General features: G+C 55.1%; 1 protein-coding gene and 1 long non-coding RNA gene across 12 annotated transcripts; one reads left to right on the forward strand and one right to left on the reverse strand.

The window, feature by feature from the left end:
• Positions 1–923: 923 nt before the first annotated feature.
• COL9A2 (collagen type IX alpha 2 chain) lies at positions 924–22,688 on the forward strand. Of its 11 annotated transcripts, none has more exons than XM_087858517.1 (38): positions 929–1,124; positions 1,843–1,988; positions 5,370–5,479; positions 5,758–5,891; positions 7,125–7,254; positions 7,847–7,882; positions 8,268–8,459; positions 9,620–9,694; positions 10,961–10,996; positions 11,080–11,142; positions 12,167–12,220; positions 12,327–12,362; positions 12,468–12,491; positions 12,822–12,875; positions 13,194–13,247; positions 13,354–13,401; positions 13,611–13,667; positions 13,749–13,802; positions 14,107–14,160; positions 14,555–14,608; positions 14,707–14,760; positions 14,882–14,935; positions 15,986–16,039; positions 16,469–16,522; positions 16,752–16,805; positions 17,213–17,257; positions 17,615–17,668; positions 18,312–18,365; positions 18,658–18,711; positions 18,798–18,869; positions 19,132–19,167; positions 19,266–19,310; positions 19,400–19,432; positions 19,634–19,780; positions 20,033–20,087; positions 20,408–20,596; positions 21,392–21,469; positions 21,899–22,688. In XM_087858517.1, exons 5-38 carry the CDS (start codon positions 7,174–7,176, stop codon positions 22,096–22,098), a joined length of 2,304 nt encoding a protein of 767 aa, XP_087714643.1. In that variant the 5' UTR covers positions 929–1,124; positions 1,843–1,988; positions 5,370–5,479; positions 5,758–5,891; positions 7,125–7,173; the 3' UTR covers positions 22,099–22,688. The 11 variants fall into 11 exon arrangements, with proteins under 11 accessions (XP_087714649.1, XP_087714643.1, XP_087714644.1 ...); XM_087858518.1 differs by having other exon boundaries at positions 5,373–5,479; XM_087858519.1 differs by having other exon boundaries at positions 1,908–1,988.
• LOC148107201 (uncharacterized) lies at positions 14,778–19,532 on the reverse strand. Its single transcript, XR_015722764.1, has 4 exons — positions 19,104–19,532; positions 18,894–19,004; positions 17,592–17,657; positions 14,778–14,915 (listed from the first exon to the last, which is right to left on the reverse strand). It is a non-coding gene; the product is annotated as an uncharacterized LOC148107201 (long non-coding RNA).
• Positions 22,689–23,420: the final 732 nt, after the last annotated feature.

The raw sequence follows: 23,420 nt of genomic DNA on the forward strand, positions 1-23,420 counted from the left end.
CATGCCAGTCCTGACATTCTATTCTGGGAGCAGAGAACTTGTTTTCTAGTTTCATGGGTCCGCACATGGAGAGGAGCCCCACCCCGGCATAGATGACGCTGAGTGTCATACCCAGCAGAGATGACGTTGCTGATAAGATGGGAATGTGAGCTGATGAGATTTAGATTCTGGACTTTGAGTTTATACTTTAATGGGCTGAGACTTTGAGGTACTTTTGGGAACTGTTTGGAACGAGGTTAAGTGTATTTTGCACGCAGGACAGACGAATATTTGGAGGTCAGAGAGAGGACTGTGGTAGGCAGAATAGGAGCCCCCCAAGGATGTCCACACCTTAATCCCCAGAACCTGTGAATTTATTTGTTAGGTTACATGGCAAGAGGGTCTTTGTAGATATAATTAAATTAAGGATCTTGCGATGGAGAGATTATCCTAGATTATCTGAGTGGGTCCAATGCAAACACAAGGGTCCTTAGAAGTGGAAGAGAAAAACAGAAGAGAAAAGTAGAGGGACATCCGACGATGGAAGAATGATCAGAGAGGTGTAACTGTTCTGCCTTTGAATATAGAGGAAGGGGGTCATAAATCAAGGAATGTGGGAAGCCTCTAAAAGGTAAAAGTGTTCAGAAATGGACTCTCTCCTAGAGCCTCCAGAAGGGAACACAAGAAGCAAAGAAGGGTAGAACTGAAGCCGAGAGTCAACAGAGGTGGTTGTAATACTCCAAGCAAAGGAGGGCGGTGTCCAGGGTGAGGCAGTTGCACCGGGGGGAGAGGTGGGAGGATTAGATAAACACATATGAGCATAGTGACTGGAGCGTGGTGATAAAACTGGGGGAGGAAAGAGGGTACAGTCAAGGCTGACACCTGTATTTTTGGCGTAAGCAATAGGGCAGAGAAACCATTGGCTGTGCAGGCCACACAGGAAGAAGAGTGGGTTTGGGGGCCGGCAGATAATTTCATTTTGAACATATCGACTGCCTGTGGAGCGTCCAAGAGGCAGTTGGATAAGCGGGTCAGAGGCTCTGCAGAAGACACAGGTGATAGTTAAAGTCGAAGGAGGGGGTAAGATGGCCCAGGAAGAACATGGGGAGAAAGAAGAGAAGGACAGGACAGGATGCTTCGGGGTGGTAAGTAAGGGTGTGCAGAGAAAGGAAACCCACAAAGGAGCCTCAGAAGGAACAGCTAGAGAGGTAGGAGGAAAAACACGAGAAAATAGTTCGTGGAAGCCAGCACCACAGTCTGTCCATGTTGCACCAGTACTGGGAAAGAATCAGATGGAACAAACAGGGGGTCAGGTGGAACCAGGAGCAGGGTTGGGCAGCTCAGAGGAGTTCTCCCTAGTGGGAGAAGGAAGTACGGAGGTTGGCACGCTCTGCTGAGGCATATGAAGGTGGCCAGAGTCCAGAGTGAGCAAACCTGCTTAGGACTGGAGCTCAGCCTAGAATGGGCAGCTGGCTCCCTTCCAGGGAGGGATTCTAGCAGGGAACGGGGATCATGTCACTACCCTGTGTTCTGAACGCTAGCCCTCTTCCCTGCCTTTGCTTACAAAGTTCCTTCTGCCTAAAATAAATATCCAGAGCTTGCTCGGCACTGTGCTAAGCACTTCCAGGACATCAAGAGGCATTGGTGTTCTCCCCATCTTACAAATGAGGAAACCGAGACTCAAAGAGGTGAAGTGACTTGCCCAAGGTCACACAATTAATATGCAGTCCACCTGACCCCCTGTTTGTATTCAGTCTAGCTGAATACAAACTCTAAGCTCTAGTTCCCCAAAAGCCATGATCGTTCCCCTGTTGAGTTCCCACCGTGTTTTATTTTCTTCTCTCCCCATTTCATCTTGTCAAGAATTTTTCTCTCTGAGAAAAGGGCTTTTATTCAACTTGTCAAGTTGTCGGCATTGTGTGCTGCAGCAGAGAACCACTAGGTGGCGCCAAAGTACCAGACAGCCTGGTTTCCTGCAGACCAGGAGTTAGAGCCCCTGAAGAACGGAGGTACCGCGGGGGTTGGTGCCTGGGGTGGGGGGGGGGACGACAAGGGAGCCTGGCCTTTTCTTCTTGCTCCCCACGCCCACCCGTCCTCCCCATAGGAGCTGGGGAGAAAGGAGCAGGAGATTCGAAAATTAGGTATTAGAGGTCTGAGGATTGTAGACTGGGGTGGCCCAGGCCTCAACTCAAGAAGATTCTAAGAATTGAGGACCAGCAAAATAAAAGCTTGTGGCAAGCTTGTGGCTGGGGCTGGATTTCAGCCCCACTCCCGTCTCTGTCATCCGTTTTTGCGCGGAGCCCGAACTGCTGTGATCTTCGGGGGGGAAAAGGGAGGAAATGCACATAATTGGCACTTATCATGAGCCAGAAATGGTAGAAATACAACGGGGTGCCCTTGGGAAAACCGCCTATTTCTCTAAGCCTCAGTCTTTACATAAAATGGGGATAATCACGGGACCTACTTCACTGAGTGGTTGTGAGGCCTTAACAAAATGCACAGAACAGACCAGTACAATGTCCATCCTATAGCAGGTGCTCAAGAAGTAGGATTATACATATAAAATAATTATAATAATAGAAATACGTAAATGATACATTTTATTAGTAGTAATTAGTAGTTCCGAGGGGAGCCTGGCTGAAGTCCATGGAGCACGCGACTCTTGATGTCAGGGGTGCAAGTTCAAGCCCCACTTTGGGTGTAGAGCTTACTTTAAAAAATAAAATAAAATAAAATCTGCAATAATTAGTAGTTCCTAGCTACTCTTTTTAGGATTATGTCAATTATTTAATTATTTCCTCACACTATAGACCTAATACATAGCAGCTCCTTGGGAAATATTAGGGGAATAAAACATTTAAAAATGAATTTCAGTCATGTTCTTTGGGCTGCTCCAGCTTGCAGAGTCTGGAAAGACTTTCTGGAAGTGGAGTCTTCAAGGACAAGCTAAGGATAACCACACTCTCTGGTATACAAAACAGTGCCTGGGGACAGAGGAAATGCTCAGTAAATACTTTAGAAAAAAGAGAGGGAATGAAGAAGGAAGGAAAGAAGGAGATGAGGGACGAAGAGAGACAGGAAGTCAAGAAAGGAGAGAGAAATGAAAGAAAAGCTCAAGGAGATTTTGAGTTGAGCTGAGGATCTCTGAGAACGGGCTGCAAACAGGACCCTTAGCAAAATGCTTAGTAGAGACTTGATATCAATATATGCTAGGTCCCCATGGTCTTCCAAATTTCCCCAAACACAGTCCTTGGCACCCTTCTTTCTTATTTGAGCCCCGTCCCCCAGTGTGCGTTCTGTGAAGGCAGGAACTGTGTCTGTATTACTCAAAATTATATATCCTTGTACAGAGCAGATGTTCACTGAATAGTTGTTTAATGGCTAAATTGGGCTGAGTTCCAGTTCTGGTCCTGGTGCAGTAAATTGTCAAAACATGTAACAGAAAACTGTAAAGTGACCAAAAACAAGCATAAACTGGCGGGGGATTCATGATTAAAAAAAAAAAACTTGGGCGCCTGGGTGGCTCTGTTGGTGAAGCGTCTGCCTTCGGCTCAGTCATGATCCCAGGGTCCTAGGATCGAGCCCCCAGTCTGGCTCCCAGCTCAGCGGGGAGACTGCTTCTCCCTCTCCCTCTGCTGCCCTCCCTGCTTATGCTCTCGCTCTCTCTCTCTGACAAATAAATAAATAAAATCTTAAAAAAAAAAAGAAAAAGAAAATGAGAAAAGGAAAAGAAATCCTGAGTTCATTCAGATGAAAAGGAAATAGAAGGGACATCTCTCTTCCTCCTAGACTTGCTGGAGCCCACAGGAGGGAAGCATCCAGGCCGTATTCTCTCTTTGGGAGAAAGGAGGCTGACTGGGGGTGGGGGGAAGGTGTCAAGGCTCCCTTCTGGTCCAGGGCCTTGGATTCTTGGGCCCCCATTTTTAAGCTTGTTCTTGCAGAGTAAATTACTATGGTAGGTAGAAAGACAAAAGCAGACATTTGAGTTTCTCTTTTTTTCATTTTTTGAGGTGATCTTAAGCTTTTCTACTTTAATCTATTAATGTAGTAAATTACGTTAATAGATTCTCTAACTTGATATTTATTTATTTATTTTTTAGATTTTATTTTTTAAGTAATCTCTACACCCAAGGTGGGGCTGGAACTCACAACCCTGAGATGGAGAGTCCTGCTTTCCACCAACTAAGCCAGCCAGGCGCCCCTTAGATTTTCTAGCTTTAGATCATCCTTAATCTCCTGCTATGAAACCAACTTGGTCATGATGTATCTTTCAGTAAATCACTACATTCAATCTGCTAATACTTTAAATAGGATGTTTCCATCTTCGTTCATAAGACAGGCCACTAATATCCCTTTCTCGTGCTGCCCATTACTGGTTTGAAAATCAAAGTTTATTACTTCCATAAAACCAGTTTGAGTGTTCTTTGTTTTCTTTCATTCTCTAAAAGCTTATAGGAGATTTAAGTTAGATATTCCATTAAATGTTTGCTAGACGGGCACCTGGGTGGCTCAGTCGGTTCAACATCTGCCTTTGGCTCAGGTCAGGATCTCTGGGTCCTGGGATGGAGCCCCACATCGGCATCCGACTCCCTGCTCAGCGGGGAGGCTGCTTCTCCCTCTCCCTCTGCCCCTCCACCCTGCTTGTGCTCTCTCGCTCTATCTCAAATAAATAAAATCTTTAAATCAATCAATCAATATTTGCTAGAGCTTGCCTTATTGACTTGTAGGACTTCTTTGTGTGTTACCCATATTAATTCTTTGGTAATATAGATTATAAATATTTCCATTCTGTCTTTTAATTTTCTCCATACATTTTTATTATAAAGACATTCTTAAAGGTTATGAAGTCAAACCTGAGCAACCTTTCATGGTTTTGTGTATTGGTCAGGAAAGTTTTCCCCACCACAAATTTATTTTTATTGATTTATTGATTTATTTTACTACAAAATTATTTTTAAAAGAAACACTTTCCTTCAGATCTTAAAAGTTTGTTATTATATTTAGGTTCCCAATTAATTTATTCCAGGAATATATTTTTGTATACTGATATAGAAATTTAACTTGAATTTTTTCTTTTTTTTAATCTTTTATTTATTTATTTGAGAGATATATATATAGGGAGAGAGAGAGAGCTCTCATGCCTGAGTGGGGGGAGGGGTAGAGGGAGAAGCAAACTCCCCGCTGAGCAGGGAGCCTGACCTGGGGCTTGATCCCAGGACTCTGGGATCATGACCTGAACCAAAGGCAGATGCTTAACTGACTAAGCCACCCAGGCTGCCCATAACTTGGGATTTTTTTCTGACTATGCATCCAATTGCCTCAACCTGTACTGGCTGGGATACTCTTTCCTCAATAACATTTATTTTTTTATTTTTTTATTTTTTTTTAAGTAGGCTTCATACCCAGTGTGGAGCCCAAAACGGGGCTTGAACTCACAACCCTGAGATCAAGACCTGAGCTGAGATCAAGAGTCATAGACTTAAACGACTGAGCCACCCAGGTGCCACTCCTCAATGACTTTAAATTTAACCTTTATCATAAACTAAATACATAGACCTTTCTCATAAATTAAACAGATATGATAAATGTGTGTGTGTGTGTGTGTGTGTGTGTGTGTGTGTGTGTGGTCTTTTTCTTTAAAAAAAAAATCTATTCTTGGGCTGATAAAACACTATTGAATACACTCCCTTATAGTATGCTTTGACTTGTGGTGGGGAAAGACCTTTCTCATTAGCTTTTTCAAATTTTCTTGACTATTTCATGTCATTTCTCTCCTAGAATATCTACACCCAACATGGGGCTTGAACTCCCAACCCCGAGATCAAGAGTCATGTGCTCCACCAGCGGAGCCAGCCAGGCGCCCCTAGATTAATTTGACATCTTTGCAACATAGAGTCTTCCTAACCAGGAATGTGAGTATATGACTCTCCGTTTATTCAGGGTCTCCCCGCCCCTTAAGAGCTGCATATGACTAGCCCCAACATCTAGTCCATGATTTGTGGGCCCAAAGCCCTCCCTGCAATTTCCCTTGATCAGCTCCTGCTTAGAGCTTCACTTTCCACTGAACTGGTTCAGGTTATAATCCCAAGTGTGGTAGGTTACATCTTCCACAGACGGCTGCACCAGTCAGTATATGTTTATTCCACTCCCCTACACACATACACTCCATGCTCCCCTTGAAATGTTGTTACATTGATACTCGTTCATCAGGAGGTGGAATCTCTGTTCCCTCCCCTTGAAACTGGGCAAACCTCAGAAACTGCCTGGACCAAAAGGATGGGGTGACATTGATGCTGTGTGACTTAAGTCCTCAGAGGCAATTCTGCTTCGGTGGTGTTTTCCCTCTCTCTTTGAGCTGCTATGTTGGAAGTTCAGCTACTTTGAACTTGAAATTGCCATGCTGGAGAGACCCTATAGAAAGCCCACAAACAGATAAAGGAGAGCGCTTCCCAGGAAATTCCAGCTGTTCCACCCCAGCTATTGGAGGCTTCCTAGTACAGCCATCAGACACATGAGTGAAGAAGCCTTCTAGATGAGCCAAGCCCAGCCACCATCTAACTGCAACCTCATAACAGACCCGAAGTCAGAACCAACCGCCAGAGCCACCCCTGAATTCCTGATCCAAGAAATTGCTGCTTTGAGCCACTATGTTTTTCGGTGTTTCTCCTACGCAGCAACAGACAACTAATACACTAATATGTGCCATCCAGAGGCAAGGAGCATCCCCTTTCCATAATTTCCACACACACAAAAGAAAACTCACTCACATGGGGCACTGGTGTGTTTAGCCCACAAAGAGATGAAGAAATGAACACAAAAACCAACAAGTTTGGCCATCCCCTTTCGGAGAGGTCCCTTACACATGTTACCCTCCCACCTGAGGCAGTGCCCACCATCCCTCCCTCACCTCCTCCTCCTCTCATCTTACTTCCTATAAACTCCAAATTCCTCCTCACTCCGTGAGGCAGAGCAATCAAATTCTCTCAAGCCCCCTTTCTCCCAGACTCAGCTCCAGAAACCCCTCTCAAAGCCCAGCGCCCTTTGCTCGTGTTCCGCGTGGGGTTGGGCTTTCCCAGGTTCCAGAGGGTTTTCTCCTTGACTATTTTAGCTGATCTTGCGGTTTTTCTCCCCCACACTGTGTACAGGATTGGTAAACAAAATGTCCTCCACAAATCACAATGAAAGCCAAGATTTATGAAGCACCTACTATGTGCTGCTGCTAAGCTAAGTACTTCTATGCATCATCTAATCCAATCTCCACGAAAACCCTGTAAAGTAGGGACTATCATTAGCCCCTTTTACAGATGAGGAAACTGAGACAGTATCCAATTCAAAGTGCCCGTGGTCGTAGTTAGTGACAGATTCCAATGCACTTTACCAATATTGCTTAAGTGAGTGAAAAGGAAGCTTAGAGACTGGAAGAGAGGCGATGCTGGACAGGCGGGCTTTGGAAACTCTGGTCAATAGGGGGCTGGTCGTTTCATGGAGGAGGTTACCCCCAGCGAGAGAAAGCCAGGCCAGAGAGACTGTGGTGCTTCAAGGAGCTGCAGTGAAGAAAAGGCAACAGAAGGAGGAGGGCTGGAGGGTGGAAGCCTGGGCAGGGAAGGCTTCAAGGAGAGAACCGCCGAGGGCAGTTCCAGGAGCAAGAGGAGCTTCAGTGTTTCAGGGGGCACTGAAGAGGGACCAGGCCTCACTGGTGACCTCCAAGAGACTGACCCCCCAGCGGGGGCGGCAGCAGGGAGGTGAGAGGGAGATGAGTTTGCAAGTGGGGCACGGTCAGGGGAGTTAGCGGTGAAGCAAGAAGGAAGAGGTGGGTGGGAGTATTCCCAGCATGGCTGATCGAGGAAAGGCTTTGGTACGTTTTCAGACGGAAGAGGCCCGAGCGTCTGCGGAGTTGAGCGAGGTGGGTGGAGGCCTCTGCCACAAGGTCTGCGGGACCTAAGGCTCGCCCTCGGCCTGGACCCTGGAGGAGAGAGGATGGACCCAGGCCAGGGCTCGCAGGCAGAAGAGGCTGAGGACGGGTCAAGCGATCGGGCGCGGGCTGCGGGTCAGGGGGAAGGTGCCGGGCCCCTGGAGGTCAGGCTGGAGGGGGACCTCGGCCGGCCCTGTGCCTCCCCCCAAAGAAACGGGACCACGGTCCGAGTCCTGCGCCCCGGCCGCTCCTCGGCGGGCAGAGGGTGGGCACGGGCTGCGGGACGGAGCGGGGCGGAGCTGGGCGCAGGGCGCCGGCCTCCCTCCCCCCGGCCCTCTCAGGTGACAGACCCCGCGGCCCCCGCCCCGCCCCGCAGCATATTCAGGCGGCCCGGCCCGCCCCGTCCGAGAGCAGCCTGCGCCGCCGCACCCGGAGCCTCTGCGGGCCCGGACGAGCGTGGACCCGGGCACCCGTCCTCCGCGCCCCGCCGCCCGCCATGGCCGCCGCGGCCGCCCCCCGCAGCCTCCTGCTGCTCCTCCAGGTGCTCGGGCTCGCCCTGGCGCAGATCGTAAGTCCCGCGGCCGCCCCCGCGAGGGAGCCGGGGTGCGTGGAGTGGGGTCTGGGGCGCGGGACCCGGGAGGCTGGTGCAGGGCGCGGCCTGTCTCCGCGCTCGCCTGGCACCCTCCCTCCGGCTGGGCGCAGCCCCGCGGCGCACGTTCCCTCGGTGGGTGCGCCCCGGGGGCGCGTCCCGGCGCCGCCAAAGGAGGCGGACGAGCCGGGGAGCCAGAGGGACCCTGCCCGGAGACGCTCGGCCCAGCCTGGGACAGGCAGCGTGGCCAGGAGCTGGCGCCCGGTCCTGGCAGCCCCGAGAGCCCAGGTGGCGGGGGAGACAATGGTGCCCATTCACGGGGCTCCGCAGCCTCCGCCCCGCCTCCTCTCAGGGGGCGCCGGCTCCAGCCAGACGCCGCTCCCCGCCGGCGGCTGCCCCTCCGCCCCGCTCCCGCTCCGGCTCCCCCGACGCGCTGCCGAGGGCCGCCGGGGGGCTGGGGGCCTAACGGGACGGGGGCGCGACGGGGCGGTGGCCGGGCGCCAGGCTGGCACCTCTCTGCCGCCGAAGGCCGCGGGCACCTGGCGGGCGCGGGCCCCCTGCCTGGGTCGGGGCCGCCCGCCATAAGGGGACAACCCAAGGGAGGACGGAGGATCGGTGCTGGAGAGCGGTGCTCTGAGGGGAAGGGAGAACAGGCTTCCCTTCCCTTCGCCCCCTCTCCCCGCGCCGCCCTCACTTTTCTTGCGGGTTTATCCGCACTAGGGGGAGAGGGAGGGGTACCTACTCACCCTCTATACCTGTTGGTCATCTAACTATAATGGTACGAGCAGCCATTCATTGGCGCCAGCTGTCTGCTGGGCAGTCCCCCGCCTACCGTCTGTGATTCAGTCGTGCCTCCCCACCGCGACACCGCGGTCCCGTGCAAGGAGGCGGGCGGACTCAGCCCGGAATCCTGGCTCCACCACGGACTCTCTGTAATCATTCCCAATCTTTCTGAGCCTATTTCCTCAGCTGCAAACTGGGGCTCGTAATAGTATCCGCCTCCCAGTTCTGAGCATTCTGCAAGATGAATTACGTAGTGGGGCACAGCGCGGTCCACAGAGGTTTCCCGGGGAGGCTCGCCGCTGGGACTCCCGGCTCCCCGCACAGTCTGAGGGCTGCACCCCTGTGTGTGCTTTCAGAGAGGTCCGCCCGGAGAACCGGGGCCCCCGGGTCCCCCAGGGCCGCCGGGAGTGCCTGGATCTGACGGCATCGACGTGAGTCTCTAACCTGGGACGCGAGGGGGAGGGAAGCTGCGGACAAAGGGGAACTTTGTGAGCCGGGCCGGGGGCGGGAGCGCTGGTGGTGGGGTCTGTGCCTGGAGATGCAGCGCCCCCCTGTGGTCAGTAGGCGGCGCCGGCCTGCGCCACAAGGAGCCCGTTTGTTCCTCGAAAACCTCAAAGTAGCCCTGAGATGCAGAGCCCGTTATAACCGCCCGCGGACAAGGAGCTGCTGTTCGTCTGCCCGCCGAGCTCACAGCGATTCCTTATCCCCCACCTCTACTCTCCCGTCTTTTTTGGGATGGGAGACGTCTTAACCTCTCACCCTAACCCCCTGGCACGTCTGGATGCTTCTTCAGGGTGGCTTGGAAGCCTTGGTCAGACCGCTGACCCGCTGAAGCCAGACTCCTGTCTCTTCCTTTGCATTTTTTCTCCCTGATTTAGAACCAGCAGGCCTTGTTCCCTGGCCTCCCTAGCATGGGGACGGCTAAATGCCTCATTCAGGAGGCTCCCCCAGGAGGGCAGCCCCATGTTTACCCATCTGGACAGACTTCTATTCAACCTGGTGCCCCCACCCTCCACACACAGGGCGCTGGGTCCCTGCCAGGCTCTCCGGCTGCTGCAGGCCCTGGACTGCCAGAAGGCCTCTCTGGGGCTGAATGTGACTCCACAGGCCCTGTCTGTCCTCCACCACGAGTCCTTTGTCGCTGGGAAAGAAGGTCCTTCCTGCCTTGGGAACACACGGAATCTGCCCCCTTTCTAGGCCCTCTTGGTCCTTGTCCTTGCCCCAGTCTCTTCTTTTCCTGACCCCAATCCAAAAAAGAGCTACTGCCCACCCGGCTCACCTCCCCTTCATGTTTTTCTGAAAGTCCCAGGTTTCTCCCACACTTACCCAAGTCCAAGAGGCACCCACTCCCTGGGGTAACGTGGACTCGCAGCCCTCTCTGTGGGTCTCGTAACGGGCACCTCAGCTACACCGGTGTGTCTCTAACCCTCTTGCATGTTGACAGCACCCTCTCTAGTCTGGCTGGGGCTCATCTCAATCCACCTATGTTTGGGTTTTTGTTTTTGTTTTGTTTTGAGGGAAAAGGAGCTACTTTCAAAACAAACAAACAAACAAACAACGCAAGGCTGAGGGGACCCAGGGCGGAAGAGAAGAGAGTGAGGAGAGTGGCCTGTGGGGCCAGCCAGCCAGGGCCTGCATGTGCCCATTTGGGTTAGCTTGAGCCACGGGGTGCTATCTGACCAACTTGTATCTTGCAGGGTGACAAGGGGCCCCCCGGGAAAGCTGGCCCTCCGGTGAGTACTTTTCCTCTTTGACCTTGGACCTTTCCAGTTCTTGCCGTCCTCTGACTAATATCTGCCCCACCTCTGTGTTTAAGGGACCTAAGGGAGAGCCTGGCAAAGCAGGGCCGGATGGGCCAGACGGGAAGCCTGGGATTGACGTGAGTACCCGAGTGTCTGCTAAAGCAGTTAGGGCTCAACTCACTGACTTCCAGAGCCCAGTTCTGCCATCTTCCCCTCTCTTCTGTTCAGAGCAGGGCAGCAGGATGGGGACTGTATAGCTATGAGTTCCCTTCACCTTCCTATGACTTGTGACCTCCCGGCCACCCCAGAAGCATGAATCACGGGCACATGGGGGGCCAAAGAGGGTTCTGTTCATCGGCCGCAGCCAGGATTTAGTCTCACATTTCTGGCCTCCAAATAGCAGACTGCATGCTGTGGATGGAGCGGTCCTTTCCTTCCCCCTTCCCTGCCATACCCACCCCCTCACAGCCCCAGGAGTAACTCAGGAGAGGAGGATTATTGGCTGATACCACAGAATTCCCAGGGGCCCAAGGTCATGGGATTCTGGACACAGCCAGAACCATTGGGACAGTTGTCTGATTGAAGAATACACTTGGGTCAATCACTAAAAGGGGAGGAAAAAGAGGTCCCATGAGTTGCCTTTGTCCTGCTGGCTCAAGAAGTGTCATCGGGGCTATGAGCAGCCACCAGGGCCTCTCCAAATTTTCAACACCCTGCAAAGATTAAAAAGTGCATGGCTTTCCACTAGCACAGTGGTTCTCACATCTATGCAGAAAGGTGAACACGATTAACCCATTTTGCAGATGTGAACACTAAGGTTCAGAAAAAGTTGCCAAGGGCAGACAGCAAGAAAATGGCCCATCCAGACCTACCTCTAGGTCTACCAGGCTCCTAAACTGGGAGGTGTGAGTCCTGTGCAGACAAATCCTTGGGCCATGGTTTCTCATCTTTCAAAAGAGGGTAATCGTTTTGCCTGCGTGCCTCCCAGGGTTGCTGTGGGAACTGGGGAAGAGAAAACAAGGTGTTGAGGCCCCTTGGCCTTCATGGAGTGGAGTGAAACGCAGCTTGGGCCCACCCAGGAGAGACCTCAGGCCCTGGCTTGTCCCAGGGTTCAGGGAGCAGGTTTGCCCTTCACTGATCTACCATCTCTTTCTTCCCCAGGGTCTAACTGGAGCCAAGGGGGAACCTGGCCCCGTAGGGATCCCTGGAGTCAAGGTAAGTGGCCTGGGAACTGGGCGTGGGCGGTCGGGGGAGGGGCTGTAGTAGAGAGGAGCAGGGACCAGGAGACCCAGCCTCTGAGCCTCTCCCATTGCTCTTCCAGGGCCAGCCCGGGCTCCCAGGTCCCCCTGGCCTGCCGGTGAGTGTAATCTGCAAGGGCTTCAAGGGACCCTTTGGTGGGTGCCGGTGGGGAGGGGACTTGCAGAAGGAGTCATGAACCCAATCTCCTTTCCTTCTGTTCCAGGGCCCTGGCTTTGCTGGACCTCCTGTAAGTCCTCCTGGATGGGACAGGGCCCCTGGGACTCTTGGGGAAGGAGGAAACAGAAGGGCTTCCGGGGGACTAGCCATCCAGGGGAGGGGCCAGCATGCTGTGATGGTGTCAGGAATGGGAAGACGTGCAGAACTCTGGGCCAGGTCATGCTGGGCCTATCTGCTGGCTCGGGGATTCTCTGGCCCTTAAAGCCCTAAGCTGTTGGTCTCTCTGGGCTTGGTTGCAAAGGAAAAGTGGGAAAGGGGCCTCTGGGTACCAGTCCCTACCTGTGTATCAGGGTGGGCTAACCCTCTGAGGCACCCTGGCCAGTGACGCCTCTGCTCCTAGGGGCCACCTGGACCTGTCGGCCTCCCGGGTGAGATTGGAATCACAGGCCCCAAGGTGAGCCCCAGCCACCCCTTTCCTCACTCTGCCTCCTGCCCTTTACCTCCAAGCTGGCAAGCTGGGCAGTCTTGCCAGCAGTTCCTGGGCCTCCTTCTGGCCAGCAGGGAGCTCTTTTAGGTCTGGGACAGAAACCCCTTCTGCTGAGCCCACTCGGCTATAGGTCTTTCAGGGAAACCAAGGACTGGGGCCATCCCAGATCTCAGAAGGCAACCTAGAGGACAGGGTGGGCAGGGCAGTAGCAGGGACTGGAGGAGGGGGCAGAGTAACCCTGGCAGAGCCGGATGGGAATATGATTTTGGCCCCTCTTGCTTCCAGGGGGATCCTGGACCAGAAGGACCATCAGGGCCCCCAGGGCCACCCGGCAAACCGGTAAGTGTCCTCAAACTTCCCACAGCGGTAAGGACGGGAGTCTTTGGCACAAGCCTGGGGTGGGAAAGGTTCGGGTGAGCCTCCATCTTCATACACCTCCTCTCAGGGCCGACCCGGAACCATCCAGGGCCTGGAAGGCAGCGCGGATTTCTTGGTGAGAGGTGGCCCTGGGGCGGGGCTAATGTGGGGAAGGGGTGGGTCCTCTTTGGAGGTAGAGTCAGGGGGATGGGGAGGGGCTGCGGCACAGAAGTTCAACTAAGTGGGGTGAGAGGAGGGTTTGGGAGTTGGCAAGATGGAGAATCACTGCCCAGCTAGCCTGAGGCAGGCCGGTGACAACAGAACCCAGTGGGATTTTCTTTCCAGTGTCCAACCAACTGTCCAGCGGGGGTGAAAGGCCCCCCAGGGCTGCAGGGAGTGAAGGTAAGCTACCGGCCTACGTCTTTGGGGGGCAGAGAAGTGGTTGGGAGGGGACCTCACATGGAGTTCCCCCCTTCCCTTCAGGGGCATCCTGGCAAACGCGGGGCTCTGGGAGATTCTGGCCGCCAGGGGAAGCCGGTAAGTGTGTGGGAAGAGGGCCTTACAAGAGCCCCCCCTTCTTCATCTCTTCTCCTTCCCCTGTGGGTCTCTGGGGACCGATTCTTGAGCTGAGAGGCAGGAGGCCCGTGTTCTAGGTCACTGTGTCCCCAGGCAAGTACCTTCTCCTTGCTGGACCTCCATTTCCCCATCCGTCACATGGGACTATATGGGTTTTAGGGTCCTTCCCGTCTGCTTTTTCTGGGAAGGGAATGGTATCTTCGGTTGTCTGTATGTTTGTCTCTTGATCTGCATGCCTGTCTGATCACTCATTCCTGCCCCATAGGGTCCCAAGGGAGATGTGGGTGCCTCTGGAGAGCAAGGCATCCCCGGACCACCGGTAAGGAACACTCCCCCTCGGGCCCTCCCCTCCTCATCCTGGGAGAGCTTAGTGGAACCATTCCCTTGGTCTGGCCTCCAGCCTGTGAAAGAAACCCCTGTGTCCAGTTGGCATGTCTCTGGGTGGGGAGAGGGCAGGTGAGTCTGTCAGAAACTGGGGGACAGGAACCAAGACTGTCAGCCAGAAGACGCAGCTGAGGCCCAGGCTTTGCCTCTGTCCCCTGAGTGACCCTGGGGAGTCCGTCCCCCATTCTGAGCCTCAGTGTCCCTCTCTGAGATAGGGACTATGCTGCCTGTCTCAGAGGGGCGCTGTGACAATCAGGGGTGGGGGTCAGAGAACATATGATGAAGTGGGCCTTGAAATTGCCATTGCTGTCATTCTTCTGTCTTGACAGGGTCCCCAGGGCATCAGGGGCTACCCCGGCATGGAGGGACCCAAAGGAGAGACGGTAAGTAAGTCGGGAGTGGACCACAAGAGTTGTCATGACCAGCGCTCTGGCCTCTGGGGCCCAGCCAAGGACTGACTGTAACCCTTTCCTCTCCGCAGGGTCCTCATGGGTACAAAGGCATGGTGGGCTCCATTGGTGCTGCCGGGTCACCAGTAAGTGTCCTCTTGCTCCTGCAAACCTACCTCCTCCAGGCTGGAGATCCTGGGGGTGCAAAGGGAGTGTGGCGCCCCCTGAGCCCGTGTGATCTGGATTCCTGTTTGTCCTTCTTGCCAGGGTGAGGAAGGTCCACGGGGGCCACCAGGCCGAGCTGGGGAGAAGGGTGATGTGGTAAGTCCACTCAGGGACCCTGGAGAGTACGGGGCGGGACTCAGCTCCCCCTCCCCCAGGGCTCATGAGCGGATGTGTGCATTACTCTGTGTGTCTCTGTGGCTGCATGTGTGTGAGTATGTGCTACTCTGTGTCTGTGTGGATGCATGGGTGTGTGTGCGTGTGTTACTCAGTGTCTGTGGGTGAGTGACTGGTGCCCAGTCACCCCACCAGCCCCCACTCCTGCAAGCCCAGCCGGTGCTGATCAAATTCAATTTGGGAGAGGCCACGGGATCCAGTCCCAGGCTCGCTGTGGCCAGACAATGAAATTCCAGCAAATCAGCCATGGGGCTAATGGGATTTGGTCCACATCCCAATTCTCTTAACTTTTTTTTTAATTAATAGACTTTATTTTTGAGCAGTTTTGAGTTTATAGAAAAATTGAGCAGAAAGTAAACTTTTTAAAATTATGTACATTTTAAACATACATAAAAGTAGAGAGAATTATATAATGAACCTCCATATACATGTCTCCCCAAATCGACATTTTGCCACACTCAATCCACCACTCTGTTGCTCATATTTTCAAGCAAATTCCTTAATATCATGTCTTTTCACCCCAAAATACTTCTGTATGCCTCTCTTAAAAATAAGGCCTTTTCCTCACATAATCACAGTATCATTCATTATCATACCAACAAAAGTATCAATGATTCCGTAATATCAGCAAATAGCCAGTCTGTGTTCCGTGTTTCCCAATTATCTCAAAAATGTCTCTTCGGGGTTCTTGTTCAAATCAAGACCCAAACAAAGCCCACACATCAGAGAGCAGATGAAGGGGGTCTCAGTGAGTCCTGGCTCCTTCCCTGTACTGCTCAGCCCAGCAGGCCCCTCAGCTCGGCGCTACCTCTACTCCCTCCCAGGCCCCCCTCCTCCAGCCCCTGCACAGTGTGGCCTGTGCCAAGAGGGAGCCTGGGACCCGGAGGTCACTGTTCTCAGCTGCTCCCCTCTCTGAACAGGCAGGCATGGGTTCAGCATCCTGAAGGTGACCTCATTTCTATCTACTTGCAGGGCAGCCAAGGTGTTCGAGGACCCCAGGGAATAACAGGCCCAAAGGGAGCAACCGTAAGTGGCCCGGGTCTACCCAGACAGAGAGCGGGGTCAACTCTGTCCAAGCTCCTAGAGGATGAGGAGCCTGAGATTCTAGACTGAACTCTGTTGAAGGCGCGCTGCTCTGTGACCTTGGGAAATGCCCTCTTGTTGTGCCTTAGTTCTTTCACCCGTAAATATGGCACATGGCGATGCAGCAGAGATTTGGGGAAGCTTGCGGCCATCTGGGACACCTGTCACCCACACAGAGGAAAGACTGTGGTCCATCCCCCCAAATCCTTTTCCTATTTCTGCTCCCCTCTGCCAGTTGGCTGGTGGGGGTTCTCGAGATAAACAGACCCACTTCCAACCTGCACACTGCAGCTGTCACAGAGGGACATGGGTGGGTGGCCTGACCCCAGGTATCTCCCCACTGAGTCTCCCTTCAACTTTCCCTCTGAGCAGGGCCCCCCAGGCATTGATGGCAAGGACGGGACCCCAGGCATACCTGGCTTAAAGGTAGGAGTGGGGACCTCTGGTTGGTTGGGGAGGGTCAGGGCCCCTCCCACCTCAGGCCCTGAGTCTTATCACACTGATCCCCGAGGCCTAGGAGCCTGGGATCCTCAAGTGTGTCCCTGACACATCCCTGCTCACCTCTGGGCCTGTTTCCCTACTTGCACTTGGGTGGAAGCCATGGACCCTCTAGCTGGAGCTTTCATTTGTGCCTCTGGTTCTCTGTCTCTCGCAGGGCAATGCAGGACAGGCGGGGCGGCCAGGAAACCAAGGCCACCAGGGCCTAGCGGTGAGTATGGGGTGGAGTCCCAGGGGCTGCCCCATGGGCAAATTGCTTCTCCTCCTCAGTGTTGCCCACTTCCCCATGGTGCCATGAGTGGCTGATGAGGCAGAAATCCACACACCCAGGGTCCTTGCTCTAGTCCTTGTCCCCACCCAGCCCAGGCCTCATCACCACTATCACCACTTCTGTGGCCTCTGGCCTGGCTTAGGCCTCATCGTTTGGACAGTTGCTCCAGCCTTCTCTTTGACCATTCCAGTTGCCATGGCTGGGCCTCCTGTGGCCTCCTGTGGTTCAGCTCCCACAGCCAGGGCTGAAGAAGGGAGGGGATCTGGATTGGGGGTGGGAGGTAAAGCAGCCAGTGCCTGGGGCTCCCCAATGCCAGGGTAGAAACTGATACCAACTTCTTTCCCCAGGGTGTGCCGGGCCAGCCTGGGACAAAAGGAGGCCCGGGAGACAAGGTAAGGTGACTCCAAGCTGGGGAAAGAATTGGCTTCATGGGAGCAAGGGAGCCCGCGGACAGGGTTCGGGGGCATGACTAAAAGACTGCAAGGCCCAGGCCTCGCCCCAGGCTCAAGGACGTGGCCTGGACACAAGTCCCTCAGGCCTAACCACCTCCCTTCTACCACTTCCGCCCACCCTCTGTGCAGACAGGATGGCAGGGCTCCCAATCCAGAGGACCTGACCAAGAACATCTTCTCCCCAATTCATGTGATTCTAGATTCTGTTTAGGGTTCATCAGGCTTCTCCAAGGTCAAGGGCTTGATGGTCCCCGCCCCCCCCCCCCCGACTCACCTTAAATCTGTGTTTTCCTGCAGGGTGAACCAGGCCAGCAGGGCCTCCCTGGATTCTCTGGTCCTCCTGGGAAGGAAGTAAGTGCTCTTCCCCTGACACAAGCTCTTGCATTGGTTCCCCTCCCAGGCCTGAAGACCCTGCACTCAGCCTATGGGCCTGGGTGAGAGTGAGAGTGTGGGCTGAAGCCCTAGTTTGGGAGGTGCCCTAGATGCCAGTCTGGGCTGTGCCACTGACCCACTGACTCAGGGACACTCCCTTTTCCTCTCTGGGTCCTTGTTTCTCTACGTGCGATGCAGTGATGGTGGGCATTAGCTCTGTCCCGTATGGGCATGACCTCCTCAGATAGCCAAGCTTACTGGGGCTAAGAATACAGCAGAGTCATTCATTCATTCATTCATTCATTCATTCATTCATTCATTCATTCCATAAACATTCACCAAATACCTGCAATATGTTAAATGCTGAGACAGTCTCCTACTCAGACAGAACTTAGAGTTTAGTGGAGAAGAGAGATCTTGAACATATGATCACATGATGGCTAACTACAACTGTGTGGGGTCCTACTGAAGGAAAAGTACAGGGACCCAAAGAACAGGGGATAAGGGAAGGCTTCCCTGAGGAAGGGAGTTAGCTGAGACCCAGGGTGGGTAGGGGTTAGCCAGCTGTGGAAGGGAGGGATCCAACCAAGCCTACTGCTTACTCCCAATTTCCGTCCCCCAGGGAGAGCCAGGACCTCAAGGAGAAATCGGACCCCAAGGCATCCTAGGGCAGAAGGTAACAGTGGTTCCCCCTCCCCCAGGGGCCCTGGCAGCAGCTGGCACTACTGCACCCAGGATCTGGGTCCCATCAATGGCTCCAGCGCCCGCCTAGTCCAGCCCAGCCCGTTTGAGGCCTTCCCAGCAAGGGCCCCAGTCCGCTGGTCTGTGAAGTGGAGCAAGGGACCTCCACACTGGGACAGGAGGAATGGAGGGCATCCTGACCAGCAGGGGCGGGGGGCCTGGAGAGGGGGCTGAGGAGGGGGTGCCCCAGCTGATTGTTGGTGGGTCATCCTCTCTTTCTGTTTCAGGGTGACCAGGGTGAGAGGGGACCAGTGGGGCAGCCAGGCCCTCAAGGACGGCAGGTTAGTGGAGGCCAGCTGTGAGGGGCAGTGGGGAGCAAGTCTGGGCACCTCATTTGATTTACTGCTCTGGGTTCTTTTCTCCTCAGGGCCCCAAGGGGGAGCAGGGGCCCCCCGGAATTCCAGGGCCCCAAGGCTTGCCAGGCATCAAGGGAGACAAGGTACCAAATGGGGTTGGAAAATACCTGGAAAAGAGGCCCCAAGACCTGCGGGGTGGAGGGATGGGCCTCAGTTAGATCCTTCCTGAGCGCTCCAGGTCTTCCTGGAAAAAGTAATGGGGCGGGTCCCCCGCGGCCCTGGGGGGCGAGGCGGAGCTGCAGACGGGTGTGGCCAGGACCCAGGGGTGGTGGTGGAGGACCCCGTGGACCCAACCGTCCCGGGAGAGGGGAACTCACCTAGTCCCTGACTCCCGGCTTGCTGCAGGGCTCCCCGGGGAAGACCGGACCCCGCGGCAGCGTGGTGAGTACCAGCGCCTCCCCTTCCCCGGGTCCCAAGCGGCGGCGGCGGCGGCCGGTGGGGGTCCGCAGGTGCGCTGACTCGCTGTGCTTCATTTGCAGGGCGACCCGGGGGTGGCCGGCCTCCGGGGAGAGAAAGGCGAGAAGGTGAGTTGGCTGCGCGGGGGCGACCGGCGGGGCGGGGGGCGGACCCGGGGGCTTCGGAGGGTCGTGACCGAGCTGCCGTGTACCTGCAGGGCGAGTCTGGCGAGCCGGGGCCCAAGGGGCAGGTGAGTCCAGCCCCTGCGACGCCGCCTTCTTCCTGTCCCGCCACCCCCTGCCCTGGGCACTGACCGGGACCGCCGCCATCCGAGCCTCCTCCTCTAACCATCCCCCCGCCCCCTCCCCCTCCACTCTCCACCTCCGCCCCCTCTCCCGCCCCGCGCGGTCTTGCTCTCACCCTTGCTCTGCACCGCCCCCCGCCCCCGCAGCAAGGAGTCCGCGGAGAGCCCGGCTACCCGGGCCCCAGCGGGGATGCGGGCGCCCCGGGGGTGCAGGGCTACCCCGGGCCCCCCGGCCCTCGAGGACTGGCTGGAGACCGAGGCGTGCCGGGACTGCCCGGGAGACAGGGCGTGGCGGTGAGTCCTCCCCCCCCCCCCAAGCCGGGAGTCTCCCGCGAGGAAATCCCTCTGTGGTGCTGCTCATGCCCCAAAGGCTGGGAGTTCCCGCAGCCAGCTGGCTTCTCCGAGGCTGGTTCCAGGCCCCACAGCGGACGGGTTGGGGGTGGGCGCGGCAGGAGGGATATCAGTCAGATCTGCATATACTTCCGGGAGGGGGGGAAAGGGGGGCCAGCCAGGGGCTCCTTCCTGGAAGGCCTCGTCTGCCTGCAGGGCCGAGACGCCAGTGACCAGCACATCGTGACCGTGATGATGAAGATGATGCAAGGTGAGGGCGGGGCAGCAACCCCTCCCCCTCCCAGTCCAAGTCAGCGCCGTGCCACCCTTCAGGAGCTTCTCCAGGTGGCCTTGCCCGAGCGGCTGCAGGCCTGGGCGCTCTTTCCAGCTCTGCTTCCAAGAGGCGGGGGGCCTGTGTACAGCTCCGCCCTCACCGGATCTTCGGTTTGCGCAGACCGCGGAGGAAGCGCGATTAAACACGCAACTTTAGCGGCTGCACACCCAGGGCTGGGCCGTCGGGACGCTCTGCCTTCCCGTTTTACCGAGCTGACCCCCATCTCAGAGACCTCTCATCTCCCTCCCTTCCTCCAGAGCAACTGGCAGAGGTCGCTGTGAGTGCCAAGCGGGAGGCCCTGGGTGCAGTCGGGATGGTGGGTCCTCCAGGACCCCCTGGGCCTCCCGGATATCCGGGCAAGCAGGGACCCCATGGGCACCCTGGCCCTCGGGGAGTTCCTGGCATCGTGGGAGCCGTGGGTCAGATTGGCAACACAGGGCCCAAGGGTGAGTGCTGTTCTGTGGTGGGGGTGGGGGCTAGGCTATCTGGACGCGCCAAGGCCAGGCCTGGGTTGGGTTATGGGGTAGGTGGGCGGATGGCTCCGCCCCTTGTTTTCTTTTTCATCATCCCCCATCTCAGGATGAAGTACACTTTCCCCCATTCCCTCAGCAAAGTTTTCCAGAAGTCATATGTGACTCCTGGGCTTGCCTTCTCAGTAGCAAATTGATGGAAATTAATGTATTATTTTATAACTTGGGGTTTTTTTGGGGGGGGGTTGTTTTTGTTATAAATTTGCTTAGTGGTGCCCCATAAACATCTTTCCGTGTCTCTGGAAGCCCGAGGCAGGTTAGCAAAGTAGAAAAGCGTGCAAACTGGAGAGTCACAAGACAGGGTCTGTCCAGACTCCGCAACTTGCTCCTTGTAGACTTGGACAACTTACCTGATAATCTCCCTGGGCCTTAGATTTATCGTCTGTAAACTGGGGGATGTTAGTAACAACCACCTCAGAGCTTGTCCTGAGGATTACATGTGGAGGTAACTTACGCAGAGTTGGCACATAGTAAATGCTGGCTACGATGATTATTATTAGACACTTTCCTCTAATGAACTTGATTAGCCTTCCATCCTGTCTGGACCTTCCTTTATATAACCAGTTCTGCAGACATTTCCAATTTTGCCCTAGTATAAACTAGCAGAAAACAGGAATAATTGCTCTGTGTGAAATAGAAATGAAATCACAACCAAAGTAGAAAAAACATTCTCCAGTTCTGAAAAACGATAGCTTCTTTCTTTCTCTGCAGGAAAACGTGGAGAAAAGGGTGACCAGGGAGAGATGGGACGCGGGCATCCCGGGATGCCTGGGCCCCCGGGGATCCCAGGTGAGACCTGGGCCCTGCCCAGCAGCCCTGCCCCTCAGATCCGCGGCTCATGACTACAGACACCTGGGTCTCTGCCGTGGAGGCCTCCTGCTCAGCCCTCTCAGGCCCACGGACCCAGCCTTGGCCTCCCCTTGGAGCACCGGGTGGGGTCTGGCTGGGAACTAGACAGCTGAGATGCTGAGGACTTTCTGGCTTGCACCAAAATCTGCTTCAAGCAGGAAAGTGAGGAGGCATTTGCTCCCCACCTCACTGACTGGGAGTCGGAAGTGATAGACAGTGCCATGCGACTCACTCAGAACCTGTGTCTGGGGCCGTCTCTTCAGGGCCTCACTCGATCTCATCCAGCCCCCCACCTCCCTGGAGAACGGAACTTAGAATCCTACAGGTGACACAGAAGGCCCTGATGTCTTGGTCTTCTTCCTTTCACAGGACTCCCTGGCCGGCCCGGCCAGGCAATCAACGGCAAGGATGGAGCTCGAGGGTCCCCAGGGGCCCCGGGAGAAGCAGGCCGACCAGGCCTACCAGGCCCCGTGGGGCTGCCAGGCTTTTGTGAGCCTGCGGCCTGCCTTGGAGCCTCAGCCTACGCCTCTGCACGCCTCACGGAGCCTGGATCCATCAAAGGGCCATGAGCATGAGGCCAGGACAGAGCCTGGCGGGCATCCTGGGGGGAAAGGACTAGGTTCCTCTGGGTGGACATGCATCCCATCCCTCAGACCAGGAGGCCAGCTTTCCCAGGACCTTCCGTCTGGGACCCTGGAGTCCTGAGGAAAAGGAAATTCTAAAATATGGGGAAGGGAAGGGAGGGCATTGGAATGAAAAGGTTGAGGCCAACAGACAGGGCAAGTGTGACTGGAGAGTCCCAGCTCCGAAGAGATGGGTGGCTTTCCTTCCCACAGCACGACTCAGAAGTTACCAAAACAAATGTCTCCCTAATCTGTGCCATCCTCCAGTGGCCATCCTCTTTAGGGCAGGTGGACTGAGGTCTCTGCCGGTCCCTGATCCCACCTTCCTCCCCTGAACTTGCTGGGTGACTGCTGGCGGGGGACTACCCTGAGGTAGCCGTCCTAGAGCCAGCCCGACTACTTTCTCCCTGCCTCCCTCCCATCTGAGTATTTAAACACCCTTTCCCCTTCTCTTCTTGGCATGACCCCCTCCCACCCACCCCGAGATCCACCCAGGCCTTTCTGTAAATAAAAGCCCCTGACTTGGGTACAAACGAGGGTGGGAGTTGCTGGGCTTCCTTCCTGGTGGACTGGGGGCGGGAGGTTGTTGCTGGGCCACCACTGTCTGGGCAGGATGGTCAGGGGCTCCTCAAGGGGAGGCATGTGCCTTCCTCTGGTTATACCCTGAATTGTGAGCTTGAGGACAGCATGGTACATTTGAGTTATGTCTGTGGGAAGAACCTGGGGTGGAGTCAGGATGGTGACCTGCTGTGTAACTTCGGGCAAATCCCTTCACAGCCTTTATATGGCTACGGCAGGGACTCAGCCGTGCCCATAGGACACACCCAGTGTCTTGCCAGGGCCCAGCACCCACTCTATGCTGCCCTGGGGCGGGAGCTGGTCGAGCAAGACTGAAAGACTTGCTTCTTGCCTTCAGGGGTTCGCAGGTCTGTGGGACCTGGATGATGAAAGCAGAAGTGACGTGCATTCACGCCGCTTTCGCTCCGGACGTCTAGGGGAGACAGATCTGATCTGTACCCCGGGTGCTCTCCCAGCCTCACAGCTCTGTAGGCCAGCAAAGCTGCTCCAAGCAGCAGGAGCAGCAGGAAGGCATGACAGGTACCTCGGACCCACGCAAGCATGGGGGCTTTTGATCTTCAGGGAGTGACCAATCCCTGTGCTCTGTTATTGATTCAGGCATTTGTTCCCAAACGAAGCGTTCTGCTGGCCCCAGCCCCTCCTGAAGGCACAGGACTCCAGTCTGAGATCTAAGCATTTGCTAAAGTCTG

Source organism: Ursus americanus, chromosome 33 (assembly GCF_024610735.1).
Source record: "Ursus americanus isolate L20-20 chromosome 33, mUrsAme1.1.p, whole genome shotgun sequence".
NCBI classification, from domain to species: Eukaryota; Metazoa; Chordata; class Mammalia; order Carnivora; family Ursidae; genus Ursus; species Ursus americanus.

Bases quoted from the DNA above. Each gene is read 5' to 3' on its own strand.
- COL9A2 (XM_087858517.1), top strand. From the start codon at position 7,174: ATGAAGCACCTACTATGTGCTGCTGCTAAGCTAAGTACTTCTATGCAT. The intron at 18,870-19,131 runs GTACCAAATGGG...GGCTTGCTGCAG, and splicing joins CAGGCATCAAGGGAGACAAG to GGCTCCCCGGGGAAGACCGG. The intron at 20,597-21,391 runs GTGAGTGCTGTT...CTTTCTCTGCAG, and splicing joins TGGCAACACAGGGCCCAAGG to GAAAACGTGGAGAAAAGGGT.